Source organism: Littorina saxatilis, linkage group LG12 (genome assembly GCF_037325665.1).
Source record: "Littorina saxatilis isolate snail1 linkage group LG12, US_GU_Lsax_2.0, whole genome shotgun sequence".
Classification (NCBI taxonomy): Eukaryota; Metazoa; Mollusca; class Gastropoda; order Littorinimorpha; family Littorinidae; genus Littorina; species Littorina saxatilis.
The window spans coordinates 55,220,111-55,241,200 of record NC_090256.1 but is presented as its reverse complement, the minus strand read 5'-3'; the positions used below and the strand labels follow the sequence as shown (position 1 = coordinate 55,241,200).

At 42.3% G+C, this 21,090-nt stretch overlaps 1 protein-coding gene across 1 annotated transcript; it reads left to right on the top strand.

The window, feature by feature from the left end:
- Window positions 1-9,163: 9,163 nt before the first annotated feature.
- LOC138982318 (uncharacterized) lies at window positions 9,164-12,558 on the top strand. The gene is made up of 2 exons (XM_070355580.1): window positions 9,164-9,349; window positions 9,744-12,558. The coding sequence occupies exons 1-2, from the start codon at window positions 9,187-9,189 to the stop codon at window positions 9,899-9,901; spliced, it is 321 nt and encodes a 106-aa protein (XP_070211681.1). The 5' UTR covers window positions 9,164-9,186; the 3' UTR covers window positions 9,902-12,558.
- The last annotated feature ends 8,532 nt before the right edge of the window (window positions 12,559-21,090 follow it).

Here is a 21,090-nt window from a genome sequence, read left to right as displayed (position 1 = left end):
TTATTATTGTTATTATTGTTGTTATTATTGTTATTATTGTTGTTGTTGTTGGAGTTGTTATTGTCGTCGTCGTTGTTGATGTTGTTGTAGTCGTCGTCGTTGTTGTTGTCGTCGTTGTTGTCGCCGTCGTCGTTGTTGTTGTTGTTGTTGTTGTTGTTGCTGCTTGAAAGAATATACAAGATGCATTCCTTCTCGTGGAAACCGTGGCGTAACCACCATCGGTAGGTCCAGGGTTTATAATGAATTACGAGCATCCTTCCACTTCAGGGACTTGGACACTTACCAACAATCGACATCCTCGTTGTTGCCTGAGCGGAGAGGGAATCATTTCCTGAATTAACTTCATCACTGGCACCTCTGTCAGTTTGCTAAATCAATTCAACACCTAGACTGATTGCTGTGGTGAGCTGGGCGTTTTCGGCATTGGGCGTTGCCCTTTTCCCGCCATACGAAAGTTCGCAATTCTCCTCGAGAATGACAGCACAGAAATGTATTATGGTGCTTGGCTGACTGGCGTGGACAAACGACCTGAGCGTGACTGTAGAGAACACAGACGGTGTCATATAGTATACGGTCTCTGAAACCACATCCCTTGGAATGAGGACCTCCCCCCCCCCCCCCCCCAAAAAAAAAAGGTCATCCGACTGAAGCTCATATTTCCTAATCAAAAAACAAGAAAGGTAAGTTGTTGGAACGTTGTTATTGACAAAATTACGTTACAGTCACGTATATATATATACCCAACGTGACGGTCTTTTAAGTGAACAGACAAACAAATATCACACAAAACTTATCTTAATGAAATTCAGTATTCGCTCACTCGTCAGGAAGCCGAGCGAATGATGCGTGTGTGATATATTACAGACACATGATGCAACGGGCGGCATCACATGGCTCGCAGTTACGTGGCAGTTACTCACAATATATCTCCCCTATCAAACCCCCTCCACCCCTAACGAAAACACGCTCAACCGCACACCGCAACCCACCCCCACCCCCACCGCCACCGCCATACCTCCCCCGGAAAGTCCTAGAGCGCGTGGGACGGAACAGTTGTACTACTAGGCACATTATTCCCTCGCCAGTCTTACTTGCGCCTATGGAGGTCTCCCTTTTGCGTACTTCGGAGCGGTGTCACGTGATACGCAGAAATGGGTTGGAGGGCAAGAAGCGGAACGGCTAGTAGCGTCAGTGCGCCGCTCGATGATTCGGGAGTGTTTTAATTGAATAATGTCAAAATCAGGAACAAAAACGGTCGACCAGCCAAAAGAGAAGTACATTACATCATTGAGTGACGTTGCTAAAGTGCGATACTTGGAGAAATTGACCGAAGCTCTTTAGTTTCAGATTACATATAATTTCTGCTTCAGTGTGTGTGCATGAGTTTTCATTTTGTTATTATTCAAGAACTTGTAGTTCTATTTCTAACTTTGTATGTTTATGTGTGAAGCTCTTTAGTTTTAGATTACCTATTATTTCTGCTTCAGTGTGTGTGAGTTTTCATTTCATTGTTATTCGAGAAATGGTATTTCTAACTTTGTATGTTTATGTTTGGAGAAGCGATTCTTTTTTCCTTTTTGGGATCAAGTCTGGTGTCTGCTTTAGTGCTTACTTTGATATTACCTTAGAACATTTATTGTGAACCTGTAAATGTGTAATGTGTGTGTGTGTTTTTTGTTCTTCTTTTTTATTTTTTCTATTTCTTTTTACTTTAGTGCTGCTGAAGACAGTAACTAAAAATTTCCCTGAATTCAGTGTTACGTGTTTTTTGTTTTTAATTTTTATATATATGTTGACAATGACAGTTCAGTTAAATAAAGCGTTGAACACATTATATGTATTTTAATTTTTACCGATCTGTCACTGAGAATGTGAAGCTGGTGTGAGTGTGATATTTAACACATTACTTTTGATTTGTACCTAATCTCTGCCTTTGTTAGCTCCAGTAGGTGTGTTTTCAACAGTTTTGTTCAATTTTGTGAAACGTTACTGTTTTGAGACAAACCAGACACATATTTTTCCGTTTAGGACAGCTGGGCTCAACATATTAACTTTGTTGACTAAACAAAGGAGCCATTACACAGATACACACTCATTCTGACAATCACTCACCAGATTCTTCACAATTAAGAAATGTCTCAGATAAGACACACGCAAGCTTAAAAAAAAAGTCTTAAGAACAAAAACGTTACTGCAACAACAATGTATTTATTAGTTCTTACTAAAATCACATGCTTCAATAAAAAAAAAAAAGCATAAACTGTACAGACATGCTAACCAGCACTGATTAAGGCACACACTTGGAGTCAAAAAGCTATGGCATCATCAGTCAGATCCGCAGGTTTACCTGGAAAATAACAAGAATTTACTGAATATTTGTCCTCGTGTTTAAAAAAACCACCAAAAAAAACAAAAAAAAAACTTCTCAGTTACCAACTCCAAAATTCACTTTCTTTCACTTTCTTCAATTCCCTTAAATGAGTTATGCATTTCGGACAGTGACAATTAATCTGAAGCAAGAGTCAGGTCAAGTGCTTAGGCCTAAAAAAAATAGGTGTGGTTACGGTAACCCGACCTACCCTATTTTTAGGGGCCGATCCTATAACTTTTTATTACATTTGTCACACAAAAAAAAAAAAAAACGAGTGCAAAAAACGCAATGAAAGCGAAAGCGCCCGTGTCGCACACTTATTTCCCTGTCAAGTAGGTTTAATTTGTACACATTAGAAAAAAAAGTTTAAAAAAAAAAAGTGATTGCCTACCTACCTACCCTAATTTTTTTTGGCTATGTTACCGTAACCACACCTATTTTTTTTTGGCCTTAACTCAAATCGAGAAGGAGAAGTAGAGAAGAGCGGAGAGGCATCACAAATAAAAACGAACCCATTACTTTCATTTGAAAACAAACAACAAAAACAACAAAATAAACAAAAAAATGATGCTTACCACTGTGGAAATGTTTGGAGCAAACACGAGTCCACGTCTTCACAGTCTTGTCGGTGATGTTTTTCCTGTTGATTTTTTTCAGCCACGCTCTCCTTCTTTTCTCCAGTAAATCTCGGTGTCTTCCTCCAGCGTCGACTTTCGGAATTCTGAGAAATGCAAGAGCATTTTCCTTGTTGCTTCGGCTTGTGCAACCGATTATGCAACAAGTATTCACCATCTTGAATGAAATTTAGCCAAATCGTCGACGCAAATACGGAATCGCCGCAGCGTAACTTCGCGATCGGCACCACGCTTCCATGTTTTCGCTAAGCGGCGCGGTGGCTTCTTGCCCTCCAAACCCCGGTGCGCACGAAGTGATGACGTCAATAGGGAGACCTCCATTAGTACAGTGATACCTGCGTTGTGAGGTCCCGTCGACGAGAGAACACGTACCTCCCAAGAAAGGAACGCTTCTGCAGTCCCTCTGTCTTGACCAACAATTCACATATATCTAATGCCAGGACACCAGCAATGTGTGTGTTTGCAATTGTGCATTCCTTTAATGTAAAGAAGTGACGTTTACGCATACATTTACGAAAAAGGAAACTGCTCAACTAACAGGAAAATTCACCGTCCCTATCAGATTGTTTCGGCCTGTCAACTGATGACATGTGGCATGATGTGCTAACAACGAAACTGACATGGTCTGTTTTTATAGAGGGCCCCAAAGGGTTTAAAATCGTGATCGTGATTGGCGTTTTTTGACCTTTCTGTGACCGTGATTGCCGAAATTTCCATTTCTGTGATCGTGATGGGACTTTGCCCGTGATCCGTGATGACAAAAAAATCAAGTCTCGTGATCGTGATCGTCATTTGTTTTCGTGATCGTGATGGGCATTATTGCAAAGCATTTTATTTTCAACGTACATTTTTCACAGCTGTATCACTCTATGATCCTCTATTCGTCAAGGAGCCAATCCCGATTGAAGGGAAGCAACAACACATTCAGAAATATGATTTTGACAGAGATCCAATCAGAAGGCAAATAGCAAAAGTCTGCCAAACTTCATCCAATGGAAGGGCTTCGTGCAAAAGTTTTGAGTGCATTCAGTCAAATTCGAATTCGAAGATCAAAAATGGCGTGCAGCGGTACTGTCGTCGAACTTCTGTTATATTTTGTGGATTCAAGCCAGACCAAAGCAGGCGGCGAGAATGCCTTCCTTCTACGGGTCGGTCTTTCCGAAGACGAAATATCAAGGTATGTTGATCTATGTTGCTCTATGACTGTTCTGAATGTAGGCAAAGATCTTGAAATTTGTTCAAGATCTTTGAGTTTGACTTTGAGTGAGATCATTGACATTGTCGACATTGCCACGTCCGGCTGTCACTCGCTCAGTGTGACCTCGACTGGCTCGAGATCGAGTCTGCGTGTAGCCAAAACCGAAACTAGAAATGTGTTTTTTCATCTCAGCAACGTGGACACGCTTGGCATAGATTCTAATTGTCGCTTCTTTGCATTAAGCTTGGATTTATTTTAGCGCCTGTAAACTTTAATATCAACAATGGGTTAAATTCAGAAACAATGGTGGGGAGACGTGCCAGTTTGGGTCACTTGATCCTCATGTCAAAGACGATCAAAGTCATGTTCGTTGGGGATTTTTTCAGGCATGCTACTTTTCCGGTAATTGCCGGAAATTTGATAAAGCCGTTTTCAAAATCCGGTAAAGTCAAATTTATTCCGGTGAAGTTGAAAAATTTCCGCAAAAACGATCCGTGTGAATATCGCGCAACGCGACCGGGCGCCGGTCTGAATGAAGCCAGCGCACAGTAGTGAGCGAGTTTTAGCGTCAACTAAGGTGACTCGAGTCGAACCGGAGGTCGCAAAAACTCGGTCCGGTACGACTGGAGTGACGTCACCGGTTAACCAACTTTCAACCTTGCTTCCTGCGTAGGGTCTCTCCAGTTCCAAGATGGCTGCCAAGGCGAGGTGAGAAACTTCTGCAAATATTTTTTGACAAAGTTACGGATTGTGAGAAGACATTTGTTGTAAATCACTTAGCCTTTCAAAAAATAAGGATACTGGGTTGGATACTGTCTTGGTTTTAATGCATTTTATTTTAGCAGTGATGTTTATTTTGGGAAGAAATGAGGTCAACAGGAGTTTGGGTGCGATTTCGGCTCAAATGTACTTTAGCGCCCTGAACTTTTACCCGGCTGTTTTGCGCTCGATTTTCACGCTCACTTCTTCATTGACGTTCGAATCGATAGTTCGATGTTTTGGCATTACATTCACATCAACAATAAAACAGTACTGCTTGTTCATCATCGTCGTCCATCAACTCTCCACAACAGTAAATCCGTAACGCGCTTGTCGCCATCTTGTTGCAAGGGACGCGACTGGACACAACCCAACAGCGTTTCCGCGAAGAAAAAAACCAGACATGCGCAGTGACCCTACCGTAGCTCAACCCTGTTCCTCGCGAAAACTCGCTCAGTGTTGTTTTCACCAGTTTGGAGGTGTGTTGAATGGTGGTGGGGGGAGGCTAAAATGGGATTTTTAACAAGATCACAACACTATTACAGCCCTGAAAATGATGCCCAGAATGCACCAGATTGCACAGATTTTAACCGTTTTTTGAAGAAAAAAAATCGGGGGGGCATGCCCCCGGACCCCCCTAGTTGGCTCGCCTGCTTCGCAGGCTCAGGCTTGTGGCTTCGCCGCTGGCACTGCGAGCTTCTTTCGGGTAAAACCATTTTTGGCCTGTAGCATTCCTGTTTGTTTTTCAAGGCCATGAAACCAGGCGATTGTGTACCTAAAATTGTATGGCAAAGTTGAAAATAAAGAACCCATCACACATACATGTACTTTAATTTCAATCCACCCAATAGTTTTTGAGAAAATAGATTTACAAGATTTAGCTCTGGAAATGTGAAATTGTGCAAGTATAATATGTGTGTGAGTGAGGGTGTGGGAGTTGAATGTGTATGAGTGGAGAGAGAGAGAGAGAGAGAGAGAGAGAGAGAGAGAGAGAGAGAGAGAGAGAGAGAGAGAGAGAGAGAGAGAGAGAGAGAGAGAGAGAGAGAGAGAGAGAGAGAGAGAGAACAATGAAAACAACATTCTTGTTACTGATTACAAATCATGATATGTATTTCTATGTGTGTATGAAAGAGAATTAAAAAAATAATAACAAGAAAGTGCAACAGTTCTCACTTTGTGTTGAATAAACAATAGATCCAGAGGAGCAAATTACTGTGTGGTTGTGTTTACTTTGACACGTGCTTTCTGTACATGCAACTTTTACCGTGACCGTGATTTGCCACTGGTGTTCGTGATCGTGAAAACAAAAATCAAGGTAACTGTGATCGTGAAAGCTAAAATTTCCCTTCCCGTGATCGTGATGATACCCCCCCCCCCCCCCCTTTGGGGCCCTCTTTATACATTATTCAGATAAGATAATAATATAAACTAAACCCACAACAAGGGTTTCTTTAATCACAAACAAACACACACACACACACACACACACACACACACACACACACACACCGTGACACACACACGCGCATGCACGAACGCACGCACGCACGCACGCACACACACAAACACACACACACACACACACACACACACACACACACACACACACACCAAGCACATCAAAACCGCTGTACGATTTAAACCGCAAATCGGTACAGGAAGTTGCACTTTCAATTTATATCGGTCGTTCATCAGCATGCCCGAGTAGGCTAAGTGAAGACGTTCAAAGCAAATGAGCTACGCTATGCTAACTTGGTTTTTCTGTCCCCAGAACTAGTGTCTATTTGGGACATGACGTGGTTATATGCTATGACAAATGAGCCAGCGCGGACATGACGTGGTTATATGCTAGGACAAATGAGCCAGCGCGGACATGACGTGGTTATATGCTAGGACAAATGAGCCAGCGCGGACATGACGTGGTTATATGCTAGGACAAATGAGCCAGCGCGGACATGACGTGGTTATATGCTAGGACAAATGAGCCAGCGCGGACATGACGTGGTTATATGCTAGGACAAATGAGCCAGCGCACGTGTGCATCATATTCCTGGTTGTCGCACACAGCGCGCACCGCAAGTACATTGCAAACACACTTTGAGAACCGACAGCTTTCGCCTCTTGACAAGAAATATGACAAGAAGAAACTATTTCTATGCAAAACTGTATGCGCGTGTGTATTTGCATGTGTGCGTGTGTGTTGGCATGTGCAGACAAAAGTGAAGTTGTAGTGTACTCACGAACAAATATGTATATTGATATGCTCTTTAACCTTCGACTTAACTTTTCTTTTTCAGCGAATCGCCCTTTGACGTGGAGTAAGTCTTTTTAACCTCTTTATTGTCTTATCAATACACTTACGGAGAGACACAGACACAATAAAGAAACTCACACACACACACACACACACACCGTCACACGCACATGCACACACACACACACACACACACACACATACACACACACGCACACACACACACACACACACACACACACACACACACACACACACACACACACACACACACACACACACACAGCCCTTTTACGTTTTGTGTAATCACACAATGTTTTATTTCATTTGATATCTTCCTTCATGCGCATCAACAATGCCAAAACCCGCATCCTGATTATAGAGTAGCGGGACAGAAGGTCAATCATCGCAGTGACCCTCAGCTCACTTGACCTCTTCTCACCTAACTTCACCTTTGCTAATCTTACTGCACCTCAGTCGCTTTACCCAATCACAAAACCTCTCCTCACCTTTAACTTACCTTACCGTACCTCACTTACCCAATTACCTCACATCATCTCACCCTAACCTATCTCAATCTACCTCTCCTCACCTTACCTCACCTAACCATACCTTTCCTCACCTTCCCCTACCTCACTCTACCTCATCTCGCCTTACTCTACCTCACCCTACTCTACCTCACCCTATTCCATCTCACCCTACTCCATCTCACCCTACCCTACCATATCTCACTACACCTTAATTCACCTGCCCCTACCTTAATTACCCCACCTTCCTCTCCCCCACTTCACCCCAGGCCACCGTACCCTACCTCACCTCATCTTCCTTTACCTCACCTCACCTTAACCTAAATCACCTTTTTGCACCCTTCCTTACCTTTTTTTTTTACCTCACCTTACTTTACCCTCCCTCACTTCACCCAACGCCACCTTATCCTACTTCACCTCATCCACCTTGCTTTACCTCATCTCACCTTACCCAACTTCACCTCACCCAACCTTCCATTACCTCACCTTCCTTTACCTCACCCCACCTCACCTTATTTTACCCTACCTCACCTTATTTTACCCTACCTCACCTTATTTCACCCTACCTCACCTTCCTTTACCTCACCCCACCTTACCCTACCTCACCTTCCTTTATCTCACCCCACCTTACCTTACCTCACTTTATTTCACCCTACCTCACTTTATTTTACCCTACCTCACCTTCCTTTACCTCACCCCACCTTACCCTAGTTCACCTTATTTTACCCTACCTCACCTTCCTTTACCTCACCACACCTTACCTTACCTCACCTTATTTCACCCTACCTCACCTTATTTTACCCTACCTCACCTTCCTTTACCTCACCCCACCTTACCCTACCTCACCTTATTTTACCCTACCTCACCTTCCTTTACCTCACCCCACCTTACCTTATTTTACCCTACCTCACCTTATTTTACCCTACCTCACCTTATTTCACCCTACCTCACCTTATTTCACCCTACCTAACCTTCTTTTACCTCACCCCACCTTACCTTACCTCACCTTATTTTACCCTTCCTCACCTTATTTTACCCTACCTCACCTTCCTTTACCTCACCCCACCTTACCCTACCTCACCTTATTTCACCCTACCTCACCTTATTTTACCCTACCCCACCTTCCTTTACCTCACCCTACCTTACCTTACCTCACCTTATTTCACCCTACCTCACCTTATTTCACCCTACCTCACCTTATTTCACCCTACATCACCTTATTTTACCCTACCTCACCTTCCTTTACCTCACCCTACCTTACCTTACCTCACCTTATTTCACCCTACCTTACCTTATTTCACCCTACCTCACCTTCCTTTACCTCACCCCACCTTTCCTTACCTCATCCTACCCTACCTTCCTTTACCTCAAAGTACCTCAGACTCCTTACCTCACCTCACCTTTACTTACCTGACCTCCACAGCGCCAAGAGCCGCATCCTGATGATCGAGGAGAAGGACAAGAAGCCGGTGATCGCTGAGGCCACGAGGGGCGGCAAGGGGGAGGGGTACATGGGGGACGGTATTGACAGTCCCTTTGACATCTTTGATGACCTCGAGACGCCGTGTTCCAGTCCTGCTCCGACCGGGACTCAGCTTCCTCCAGGTAGAATTGTGTTGTGTTTGTGTTTGTGTGTTGTGTGTGGGGGGAGGGGGGTGTGGGGGGGGGGGGGGGGGGGTTGGGGAGGAAGAGAAAGGGGAGGAAAGGCTGTGTGGTCCGACAATATTATTTGTGTCAAAAATGCGTGGTACCAGGAAAGGCTATAGTTTGCAAGAATGAATTTCCGTCCCCCGTCCCCCACCCCTCTCCGCTCATAGAATTTTGAAATTGAAACCCACGAACAATTTCATAGACATATATGTGTGACACTCCAAAAACTGTTTTACAATCTTTTCAAGTAGAATTATTTTAGAGAGACGACCGTGACGTGTCTTTATCTTAATATGTGTTGTTGATGTTCTTCTTTATAAATATATAATCATTCTGAAATCCGTTTCAGGAAATTCCCGGTACCAGAAGAAAGGTAGGGTCCGGAAGTCTGGGTATGATGCCTGGATTGACACCAGGTCCTCTCTTGCGTCAGCCGGCCGCGTCACTCCCATGTCCCCTACAATTCAAATCCACACTATTGATGAAGAGTTGGAGAGCCACGCTTAAGTTTAGACTAGAAGCTCGAGCTCTTGCGTCAGCAGGCCATGACACTCTTGTGTCACCCACACATCTAACCACTATGAGAGCCACGCTTCAGTCCAGAACCCCTCTTGCGTCAGCAGGTCGCGTAACACACCTCTGTCACTCATCTCAGTTTCACATCACCACTGTTGACGAGGAGTTTGAGAGCCACGCTTAGGTTCTGAGCCTATCTTGCGACAGCAGGCCGCGTCACTCATGTATCAATCACCATTCGCACCTCCACTATCGACGAAGTGTTTGAGAGCCAAGCTTAGGTCTAGACTAGAAGCTCTCTTTGGTCAGCAGGCCGCGTCACAACCATGTCCCCTACAATTCGAATCGCCACTATTGACGAACAGTTTTAGAGCTTAGGTTCGGAACCTATCTTGCGTGAGCAGGCCGCGTCACTCATTTATCAACCATTCACAATGATCTCCACTATCGACGAAGAGTTTGAGAGCCTCGCTTAGGTCTGGGCCAGGACTTCTATTGCATCAGCAGGTCGCGTGACTCTTGTATTAATCACCATGCACATCACCACTGTCGACGAAGAGTTTGATAGCCAGGACCAGGACCTGTCTTGCGTTATAAAACCGCGTCATTCCTGTGCCCTCTATATCTACCATTCACATCACCACTATTGACGAGAAATCTGAGAGCCACGCGTAGGTTCTGTACCTATCTTGCTATAGCAGGTCGCGTCAGTCCTGTGTCACCAACCATTGACATCACCAGTATCGGTGAAGAGTTTGAGAGCCACGCTTTGGACAAGAATAGTCAACTACTGCTTGCATCACCACCACCAGGAAAACAAAGGTTTCGGTTCAAGAGGGTTTTCAACTATTGACTGTTCACATCAACAGTATCGAAGTAGTTAAGTGTTTGACAGTAATGATAGCTTGGCTTGAACATGGAAGAGACCTCTCAGCGTATCACTAATATTGCCGAAGATTTTGGATCATCGCTTGGGATGAGAAAAGTTATCGGGTATTTGCATTACCATGGTAGTTTTGACGAAGAACTTAAAAGAAATGCATTTGAAGGCACGTGTTTTGCCGGTTTTTATTTCAAAACACCGGCAACGAAATCATCAACCAGTCAGTCGTACTGGATTGGGTGCAATCTGTGAGTTTTGTTCAGTTGCCTGTCTTTTAGGTAATGCCATTTAAAAAACGCCTATACGCGATCACTGATAGGACGAGAAGAGTTTTCAACTGATTGTAGCGCCCCTATTGACGAAGAGTTTAAGAGCAACGCTCGTAACTGGAAGACCTTTTAAGTACAGAAACGGGAGGTGTCTCAATGCGGACGTTAGTGTGAGAGGAATCATTGCCAAGAAAATCGATCGGAAAACGGGAGGCGTCCTTATTTGGAGGGTTTGTTTTGGGCGGTTTTACTGTATTCATATTATTGATAGTGACAAAGAGTTTGGCATGTACTTTTAGGAAGTTCAGAAGAGTCCCTACAGAACACATACCGTAAGGGCGCGGCGACCCAGCTTCACCGCCTGATGGCATTTCTACAGAGCGTCAATTTAGAACGAGGACAATTAAACTTCAGTCGTTGCAACAATGACACATGTTATTAGTCACGTTGCGAGTGATAATGTTGGCATAAAAATATACGTCTCGCAAAATAACTAGAAAAATAACGTGTTTCAATGGAGACGGACTATTTTTCCGATTAGGCAAACATTCAATTTATATCGATGTCTTCTTGACCGACTTACTTTCATATTCCCCGCTCTCTCAATCTCTGTCTGTCTGTCCCTCTCCCTCTGTCTCTCTCTCTTTCTGCCATGCTCAGTTCAACGGATTATTTATAGACATGTTTGCATGTATATAGTGTTTTAGTTCAACCATTCCAGAAATAATCAGTTTGTGACTATGTGTTTTGTACATAACTTTCTCTCCCTCTCTCTCTCTCTCTCTCTTCTGCTCAGTTTAAAACGGATCAGTTATGAAAAGTTGGTGTTCAGCCATTTACACAAACATCAGTCTGTGTCTTTGTGTTTTGTACATAACCTTATCTCTTTCCCCCCCTCTCTCTCTCTCTTTCTCTCTCTTCTGCTCAGTTTAAAGCGAATTATTGGAAATTTGGTGTTCAGCCATTTAAAGAAACATCAGTTTGTTAGCTTCAACTTTGAATAAGTCCATTCAAGCGTTGCGACACATGTGACAATCTAACCCGTCGTCAGTTAAAGCCGGACACACCTATATTTGCGCTATTGCCCATGTAATGGTGACCGTATGATTTATGTTACCCAGAATAGGTTTTTCTGTTGACGCTTTTCACCAGCAAGGTCAGGTGAACATGTTGAAATATCTCATCATTATCTGTGCTTATTTTTCACACTATATGAACTGATTCTTCATAACGCTTCTTTGAACGCCGAAATAGTGTATCTCTCTCTCTCTCTCTATATATATGACTTTTTTTAATCATGTTTTTTGTCGGGTAACTTTTGGTGAATATGCAGTTTTGAGTCTCATTCTGTAAATAAATATACATTTATACATGTATACATGTGTTTGTTTGTTTGTGGTTATTTTTCTTCGTGTTTGTGTGTGTTTACGCGTGTGTGTGTGCGTGTGTGTGTATCTATGTGTGTGTGTGTGTGTGTGTGTGTGTATCTATGTGTGTGTGTGTGTGTGTGTGTGTGTGTGTATCTATGTGTGTGTGTGTGTGTGTGTGTGTGTGTGTATCTATGTGTGTGTGTGTGTGTGTGTGTGTGTGGGTGTGTGTGTATGTGTGCCTGTGTGTGTGTATCTATGTGTATGTGTGCCTGTGTGTGTATCTATGTGTATGTGTGCCTGTGTGTGTATCTATGTGTATGTGTGCCTGTGTGTGTGTGTGTGTGTGTGAGACCAACACTAGTAGCACTCTTCGTCAGACAGGCAAGGGCGGGGTAAGCAAAGGTGTGTGGAGCAGGGAATTGTACAATACACCACTTTTTTGTCAACCATATAGACAATGATAGCCCAGTAATGAGGTTTTTTTCCTGACGTCATTCTGTTCTGTTGCCCACACCTCACCGCTGCCTTACCACTGTAAAATTACAGATACGCCCGACTTCCAGCGATACGCCTTTTCCAGTACCCACCACGGCAGTCACTCTCTGACAAGCTGATATGTTTATTGTTCTCCCATTTCTCAAAACCCTCCTTGCCGTGCCATTTTTGTTTAAATTGAAAACTAAAAATAACTCCGTTTATGGATCGTCTCGCCTTCGATTCGCTTGATAGATTTCGTTCACAACTCTTTGCCTCCTCTCCCCTCCCCCTCCACACACATACATACACACACACACACAACTAAGCCCCATCCCATCAATCTCCTTGTACCTGAATCTCCCGCCGACAGCTGTTAAGTGTCTAATATAAAGCTTTGTGTGCAGCTGTTATGAACATTTCAAAAAGGATAAACTATATGCAGCTGCGGCATGTTGGCATTTCATTATGTTATCAAGATGGCTCAGCTTCGGCCTGCTATAGTCTATTGAACATGTATTGTGTCAAACGAAGCTCGTTTTGTGGAAGCAATCACTGTGACCAGCACAAACAAACACAGATAAACAGATATGGAGCATCTGGCAGACGCGCGCGCGCGCGCAAATACCCTCATAAACTTTTGTGGAGAGAGAGGGAGAGAGAGAGAGAGAGAGAGAGAGAGAGAGAGAGAGCACATACGTACAGGAAGAAAGATACGCAACGAATTTACATCATTAGCATATATATACATTTATTTGTGTACAAAATTGGATTTACTCACTCCCACATGCGCACACACACACACACACACACGCAAACGTTCATGCATGCCACTTAATCGAACATATTAATCAGTAGAAAAAAAGAGCAGACAGAAAGCACCAGGCATCAAATCAAACCTGTAAGTATCACATGCACATATGATATCTATAAATAAATATATACGACGTCGTGTTCTATGTACAGGGATGTTGTTACAAATTCACACCCACTATAGGACAAATGTCCTGAGCTCTTCAGAATCAATAGGACATTTGACCGCTTTCAGAAATTTCAATAGGACATCATAATTTTGTGCAAAACACTGTCCATCGAATTTTCTGCTGTGCCGACACCATGTCCTGTACAAAAGACAAAACTTAACTTTCCGTGGTTGTGTCAGTTTCAGCGGTGACACTAGCTATTAGCTGCGCATGTTTTAGCCTGTAATTGACCCAAACGTAGCACAGGATGCCGTTGAAAAGCCAAAGATCTTCAGCTTTTGTTGATCTTTGGCAGGCCTTAGTTTTATTTCGGTGGCATAATTCAATGCGCTTCGTCAAAATGTCTCAAACTGAAACCAAAAGCAGACGCAAGACTTATAGTTGTTGCGACCCATCTCGTCATCGGCGCTTTTCCGGAAATGACCTGCGCTTTGTTGGAATTCCAACAATGGCCGCCATTGTAGGAATTCCAACTTTGCGCTACGCGATTCTAGAAATGTACCGCGCGCATAGTGAGAATTCTGCTCTTTCTTAGAATGCGATGTAAAATGATGGCCTATGATGATCCTTGTGTTTTAAAATGATCAATGCTTAGTCTTGAAAAAGCAGATGCATTGTATAACGCACCAAACCAACCGAATTACAACTTCGGCGGGCTGTAACAACACAGTTCAACTCGACCAAAACGCACCAATTTTACGTAATTTTTAACGTTTCAGATCTTACATTTTACAACAACAAAAACACAACAAGAGTGTTCCGATATTACTTTTCACTGGTAACTATCGATTGTAATAATTTTTTTACTCAGTCTTAACTGATTATATATTAAACTCACACAGTCTCTCTGGGCTGCAGAGACAGCATTAGGTCCCTAGGCTCTTGTCACTGCATGGTAATCTAGGCTCTTGAAACGTGATCAGTGTGCAAGTCTGTGCGCTATATTGATGTGATTGATTGTTGCAAAATGTTGATTCAAATTAAAGATGATTTCAGCTTGTTGTAACAAACTAACACTCTACTCTGAGAAACAAAAATCATTGTGTTCAAAATAGATCGAGACAGCAGCAACTAGCTAGCTGCATGCGCTGAGTGTCACTGAGAGAATTGTTACACAGTGTACCCCCCCCCCCCCCCAATTCAAGACTTCCCCTGTATAAGACCTTGCTTTTTCATATACCTTATTCATGACCTCTGAAAAGGGTATACTTTTTTTGTGCCAGTCGAAGGGTTGCCATTTCTAGAACGAGGCAGCTCGTTTCCGGAAATGCGGCGCTTTGTTGGAAATCAAATGAGGTTTCGGGAAATCCCGATTATTCCATCTCTGCCCCGGATTCTTACTTTGCGCCCAACATAGTCAGTTGGAGTTGTCTCCCGTACTCATAACTTTAGCGTGCTGCAGACGGGTGTACCCAAACGGCTCATATCGCAAACGGTTCAGAATTCCCGAAAACGCAAGATCAGCACTGCACAACTTCAGCGCACCTGTACCCGAGAGTGCTCGGTCGCTTTTTGAAAAAGTGTATCTTGAACGGAAAATATCGAATATCACGCTGTCCGAAGGAATCAAGTTCTTATCGGACAATGACAGCGCTCAGTTCAAAACGATAGGACATCTGACCGCCATGCGGCTATGTGAATCTGACATTTGAGCCTTTCAATCGGTCTATGAGGGCCCCAAAGGGGGGTATCATCACGATCACGGGAAGGGAAATTTTAGCTTTCACGATCACAGTTACCTTGATTTTTGTTTTCACGATCACGAACACCAGTGGCAAATCACGGTCACGGTAAAAGTTGCAGGTACAGAAAGCACGTGTCAAAGTAAACACAACCACACAGTAATTCGCTCCTCTGGATCTATTCTTTATTCAACACAAAGTGACAACTGTTGCACTTCTTTTTTTTTAATTCTATTTCATACACACATAGAAATACATATCATGATTTGTAATCAGTAACAAGAATGTTGTTTTCATTGTTTTTTCTCTCGCTCTCTCTCTCTCTCATACAGACACTCACAGGAATATACACTCCAGGGGCGGAGCAGTTAAGCCAGAGGGGGGGGGGGGGGGGGGGGGGGTGGTTACAACCTGGGGTCCAGGGCAAGGCCCCGTTGGGGGGTCTGGGGGGCTTAGCCGGCCAGAAGCTGAAGAGATTTAGCTATTTTATGAACAATTTATGGCTTATCCTTGATTTTAAACATGATCAACTGGTGTCAGCAGCCACTCATTATTTCTTTTAAAGTTAGTATTACATTTTTTTTGACAGCCCGGGGGGAGGGTGTTTCCGGAACTCCTGTAACCCCCCCCCCCCCCCTCTAATCCGCCCCTGCACTCATACACATTCAACTCCCACACCCTCACTCACACACATGAATATATACTTGCACAATTTCACATTTCCAGAGCTAAATCTTTTAAACCCATTTTCTCAAAAACTATTGGGTGGATTGAAATTAAAGTACATGTATGTGTGATGGTAGAGTCTATAATCCTGACTAAAGGTCAGTCTAGGAATCATGAAGGTGGGTGAAGGAATATACACTCATACACATTCAACTCCCACACCCTCACTCACACACATGAATATATACTTGCACAATTTCACATTTCCAGAGCTAAATCTTTTAAACCCATTTTCTCAAAAACTATTGGGTGGATTGAAATTAAAGTACATGTATGTGTGATGGTAGAGTCTATAATAACAAAATCCCCAACGAACATGACTTTGGTCGACTTTGACATGAGGATCAAGTGACTCAAACTGGCACGTCTCCCCGCCATAGTTCCTGAATTTAACCCATTGTTGATAAGTTTACAGGCGCTAAAATAAATCCAAGCTTAATGCAAAGAAGCGACAATTAGAATCTATGTCAAGCGTGTCCACGTTGCTGGGATGAAAAACACATTTCTAGTTTCGGTTTTGGCTACACGCAGACTCGATCAGACTCGAGCCAGTCGAGGTCACACTGAGCGAGTGACAGCCGGACGTGGCAATGTCGACAATGTCAATGATCTCAATCAAACTCAAAGATCTTGAACAAATTTCAAGATCTTTGCCTACATTCAGAACAGTCATAGAGCAACATAGACAGGGCCGGACTAGGGGGGGGGGGTTACAGGGGTTGCGCACCCCCCCCCCCCCTGGCTTAAGCATGTACCTCCCAAACGCTTTTTTTGTGTGGGGGAGGGAGGGGGGGGGGGGGGGCATCTGGATCATCATGAAATCTGAGGAGAAATCGCACCTCTCGCCCCCTTTCGAAAGACATTTTTCTTCAACGATTTTTGTGATGAAAAGTATGAGTCCCTACAATCTCAATTCTTCTTCATTGCCTATACAGCTTGCTGTCAAATTTACCTTTTTCGTTCAAGGAGAGGCTTCCTTTCCCTCCAGAAACATCAAAAAACGTTCAGCTTCAAGGGGGCCCCACCAAGGGGGCTTCGCCCCCTGGACCCCCACCAAGGGGCTTTGCCCCCTGGACCCCCCCCCCCCCCCCCTAGTACTTACCTAGGCCGGCCCTGATAGATGACATACCTTGACATTTCGTCTTCGGAAAGACGGACCCGTAGCCTGACCTTTCCACCAAGGAAGGCATTCTCGCCGCCTGCTTTGGTCTGGCTTGAATCCACAAAATATAACAGAAGTTCGATGACAGTACCGCTGCACGCCATTTTTGATCTTCGAATTCGAATTTGACTGAATGCACTCAAAACTTTAGCACGAAGCCCTTCCATTGGATGAAGTTTGGCAGACTTTTGCAATTCGCCTTCTGATTGGATCTCTTTTTTTGTGTGATTGGTTCTCTTAAAGGGAAGCAATCGCTGTCAAAATCATATTTCTGAATGTGTTGTTGCTTCCCTTCAATCGGGATTAGCTCCTTGACGAATAGAGGATCATACTCATAGAGTGATACAGCTGTGAAAAATGTACGTTGAAAATAAAATGCTTTGCAATAATGCCCATCACGATCACGAAAACAAATGACAATCACGATCACGAGACTTGATTTTTTGGTCATCACGGATCACGGGCAAAGTCCCATCACGATCACAGAAATGGAAATTTCGGCAATCACGGTCACAGAAAGGTCAAAAAACACCAATCACGATCACGATTTTAAACCCTTTGGGGCCCTCGTCTATGTCCGATGTCCGACGCCCAACGACATCCCTGTAATGTACTATACTAACAAAGAACAGGCATTATGAAGAAAGCATCAGAAAAAATACCGAAAGCAAGCTTTCAGAATAATATGAAAAGTGTCTTTGACCTACCTGAATATCAAATTTTTGACGGAAAATAACTGCTCAAACGACGCGTATTTCACTTGAATTCTATTCAACCAGCTAATGGCATTAGTTTGTAAAGTTAACGTAGGTATAGAGTTGTCACAAAAGGCTTTACACTGAGGCAAAGATGTTGTCAAAAAATACCACATGCTTATAAGTCATTCTAAATTCAACTCGTTTTTGAATCAACGTTAAATATACGAAAAGTTCAAGCACTTAAAAAAAAATAAAAAAAATAAAAATTTAAGGTTGAACAATGATTAAACGCTAACTGTCACATATAATAGGATCCCCTGATAGTAAAGGTGAGTCTAAACACCAAATCTCTATTCTGTTTTTCAGTAAAGTAAAGCGTTAACCTCAACGAGCAAACATAATTCAGTACACTCATTTTTATATTTAGTCAAGTTTTGACTAAATATTTTAACATCGAGGGGGAATCGAAACGAGGGTCGTGGTGTATGTGCGTGTGTGTGTCTGTGTGTGTGTGTGTGTCTGTGTGTGTGTGTGTAGAGCGATTCAGACTAAACTACTGGACCGATCTTTATGAAATTTGACATGAGAGTTCCTGGGTATGAAATCCCCGAACGTTTTTTTCATTTTTTTGATAAATGTCTTTGATGACGTCATATCCGGCTTTTCGTGAAAGTTGAGGCGGCACTGTCACGCCCTCATTTTTTCAACCAAATTGGTTGAAATTTTGGTCAAGTAATCTTCGACGAAGCCCGGACTTCGGTATTGCATTTCAGCTTGGTGGCTTAAAAATTAATTAATGACTTTGGTCATTAAAAATCTGAAAATTGTAAAAAAAAATAAAAATTTATAAAACGATCCAAATTTACGTTTATCTTATTCTCCATCATTTGCTGATTCCAAAAACATATAAATATGTTATATTCGGATTAAAAACAAGCTCTGAAAATTAAATATATAAAAATTATTATCAAAATTAAATTGTCCAAATCAATTTAAAAACACTTTCATCTTATTCCTTGTCGGTTCCTGATTCCAAAAACATATAGATATGATATGTTTGGATTAAAAACACGCTCAGAAAGTTAAAACAAAGAGAGGTACAGAAAAGCGTGCTATCCTTCTTAGCGCAACTACTACCCCGCTCTTCTTGTCAATTTCACTGCCTTTGCCATGAGCGGTGGACTGACGATGCTACGAGTATACGGTCTTGCTGAAAAATGGCATTGCGTTCAGTTTCATTCTGTGAGTTCGACAGCTACTTGACTAAATATTGTATTTTCGCCTTACGCGACTTGTTTATATTTAGTCAAGTTTTGACTAAATATTTTAACATCGAGGGGGAATCGAAACGAGGGTCGTGGTGTATGTGCGTGTGTGTGTGCGTGTGTGTGTCTGTGTGTGTGTGTGTAGAGCGATTCAGACTAAACTACTGGACCGATCTTTATGAAATTTGACATGAGAGTTCCTGGGTATGAAATCCCCATACGTTTTTTTCATTTTTTTGATAAATGTCTTTGATGACGTCATATCCGGCTTTTCGTGAAAGTTGAGGCGGCACTGTCACGCCCTCATTTTTCAACCAAATTGGTTGAAATTTTGGTCAAGTAATCTTCGACGAAGCCCGGACTTCGGTATTGCATTTCAGCTTGGTGGCTTAAAAATTAATTAATGACTTTGGTCATTAAAAATCTGAAAATTGTAAAAAAAAATAAAAATTTATAAAACGATCCAAATTTACGTTTATCTTATTCTCCATCATTTGCTGATTCCAAAAACATATAAATTTGTTATATTCGGATTAAAAACAAGCTCTGAAAATTAAATATATAAAAATTATTATCAAAATTAAATTGTCCAAATCAATTTAAAAACACTTTCATCTTATTCCTTGTCGGTTTCTGATTCCAAAAACATATAGATATGATATGTTTGGATTAAAAACACGCTCAGAAAGTTAAAACAAAGAGAGGTACAGAAAAGCGTGCTATCCTTCTTAGCGCAACTACTACCCCGCTCTCCTTGTCAATTTCACTGCCTTTGCCATGAGCGGTGGACTGACGATGCTACGAGTATACGGTCTTGCTGAAAAATGGCATTGCGTTCAGTTTCATTCTGTGAGTTCGACAGCTACTTGACTAAATATTGTATTTTCGCCTTACGCGACTTGTTTCATTTTCATTTCATTTTTATATTTAGTCAAGTTTTGACTAAATATTTTAACGTAGAGGGGGGAATCGAGACGAGGGTCGTGGTGTATGTGTGTGTGTGTGTGTGTGTCTGTGTGTCTGTCTGTCTGTCTGTCTGTCTGTGTGTGTGTGTAGAGCGATTCAGACTAAACTACTGGACCGATCTTTATGAAATTTGACATGAGAGTTCCTGGGTATGAAATCCCCGAACGTTTTTTTCATTTTTTTGATAAATGTCTTTGATGACGTCATATCCGGCTTTTCGTGAAAGTTGAGGCGGCACTGTCACGCCCTCATTTTTCAACCAAATTGGTTGAAATGTTGGTCAAGTAATCTTCGACGAAGCCCGGACTTCGGTATTGCATTTCAGCGTGGTGGCTTAAAAATTAATTAATGACTTTGGTCATTAAAAATCTGAAAATTGTAAAAAAAAATAAAAATTTATAAAACGATCCACATTTACGTTTATCTTATTCTCCATCATTTGCTGATTCCAAAAACATATAAATATGTTATATTCGGATTAAAAACAAGCTCTGAAAATTAAATATATAAAAATTATTATCAAAATTAAATTGTCCAAATCAATTTAAAAACACTTTCATCTTATTCCTTGTCGGTTCCTGATTCCAAAAACATATAGATATGATATATTTGGATTAAAAACACGCTCAGAAAGTGAAAACAAAGAGAGGTACAGAAAAGCGTGCTAATCCTTCTTAGCGCAACTACTACCCCGCTCTTCTT

Excerpts from the sequence above, each read along its gene's own strand:
- LOC138982318 (XM_070355580.1), top strand. The coding sequence starts at position 9,187 with ATGATCGAGGAGAAGGACAAGAAGCCGGTGATCGCTGAGGCCACGAGG. Across the intron at positions 9,350-9,743 it reads CGGGACTCAGCTTCCTCCAG|GAAATTCCCGGTACCAGAAG; the intron begins GTAGAATTGTGT and ends AATCCGTTTCAG.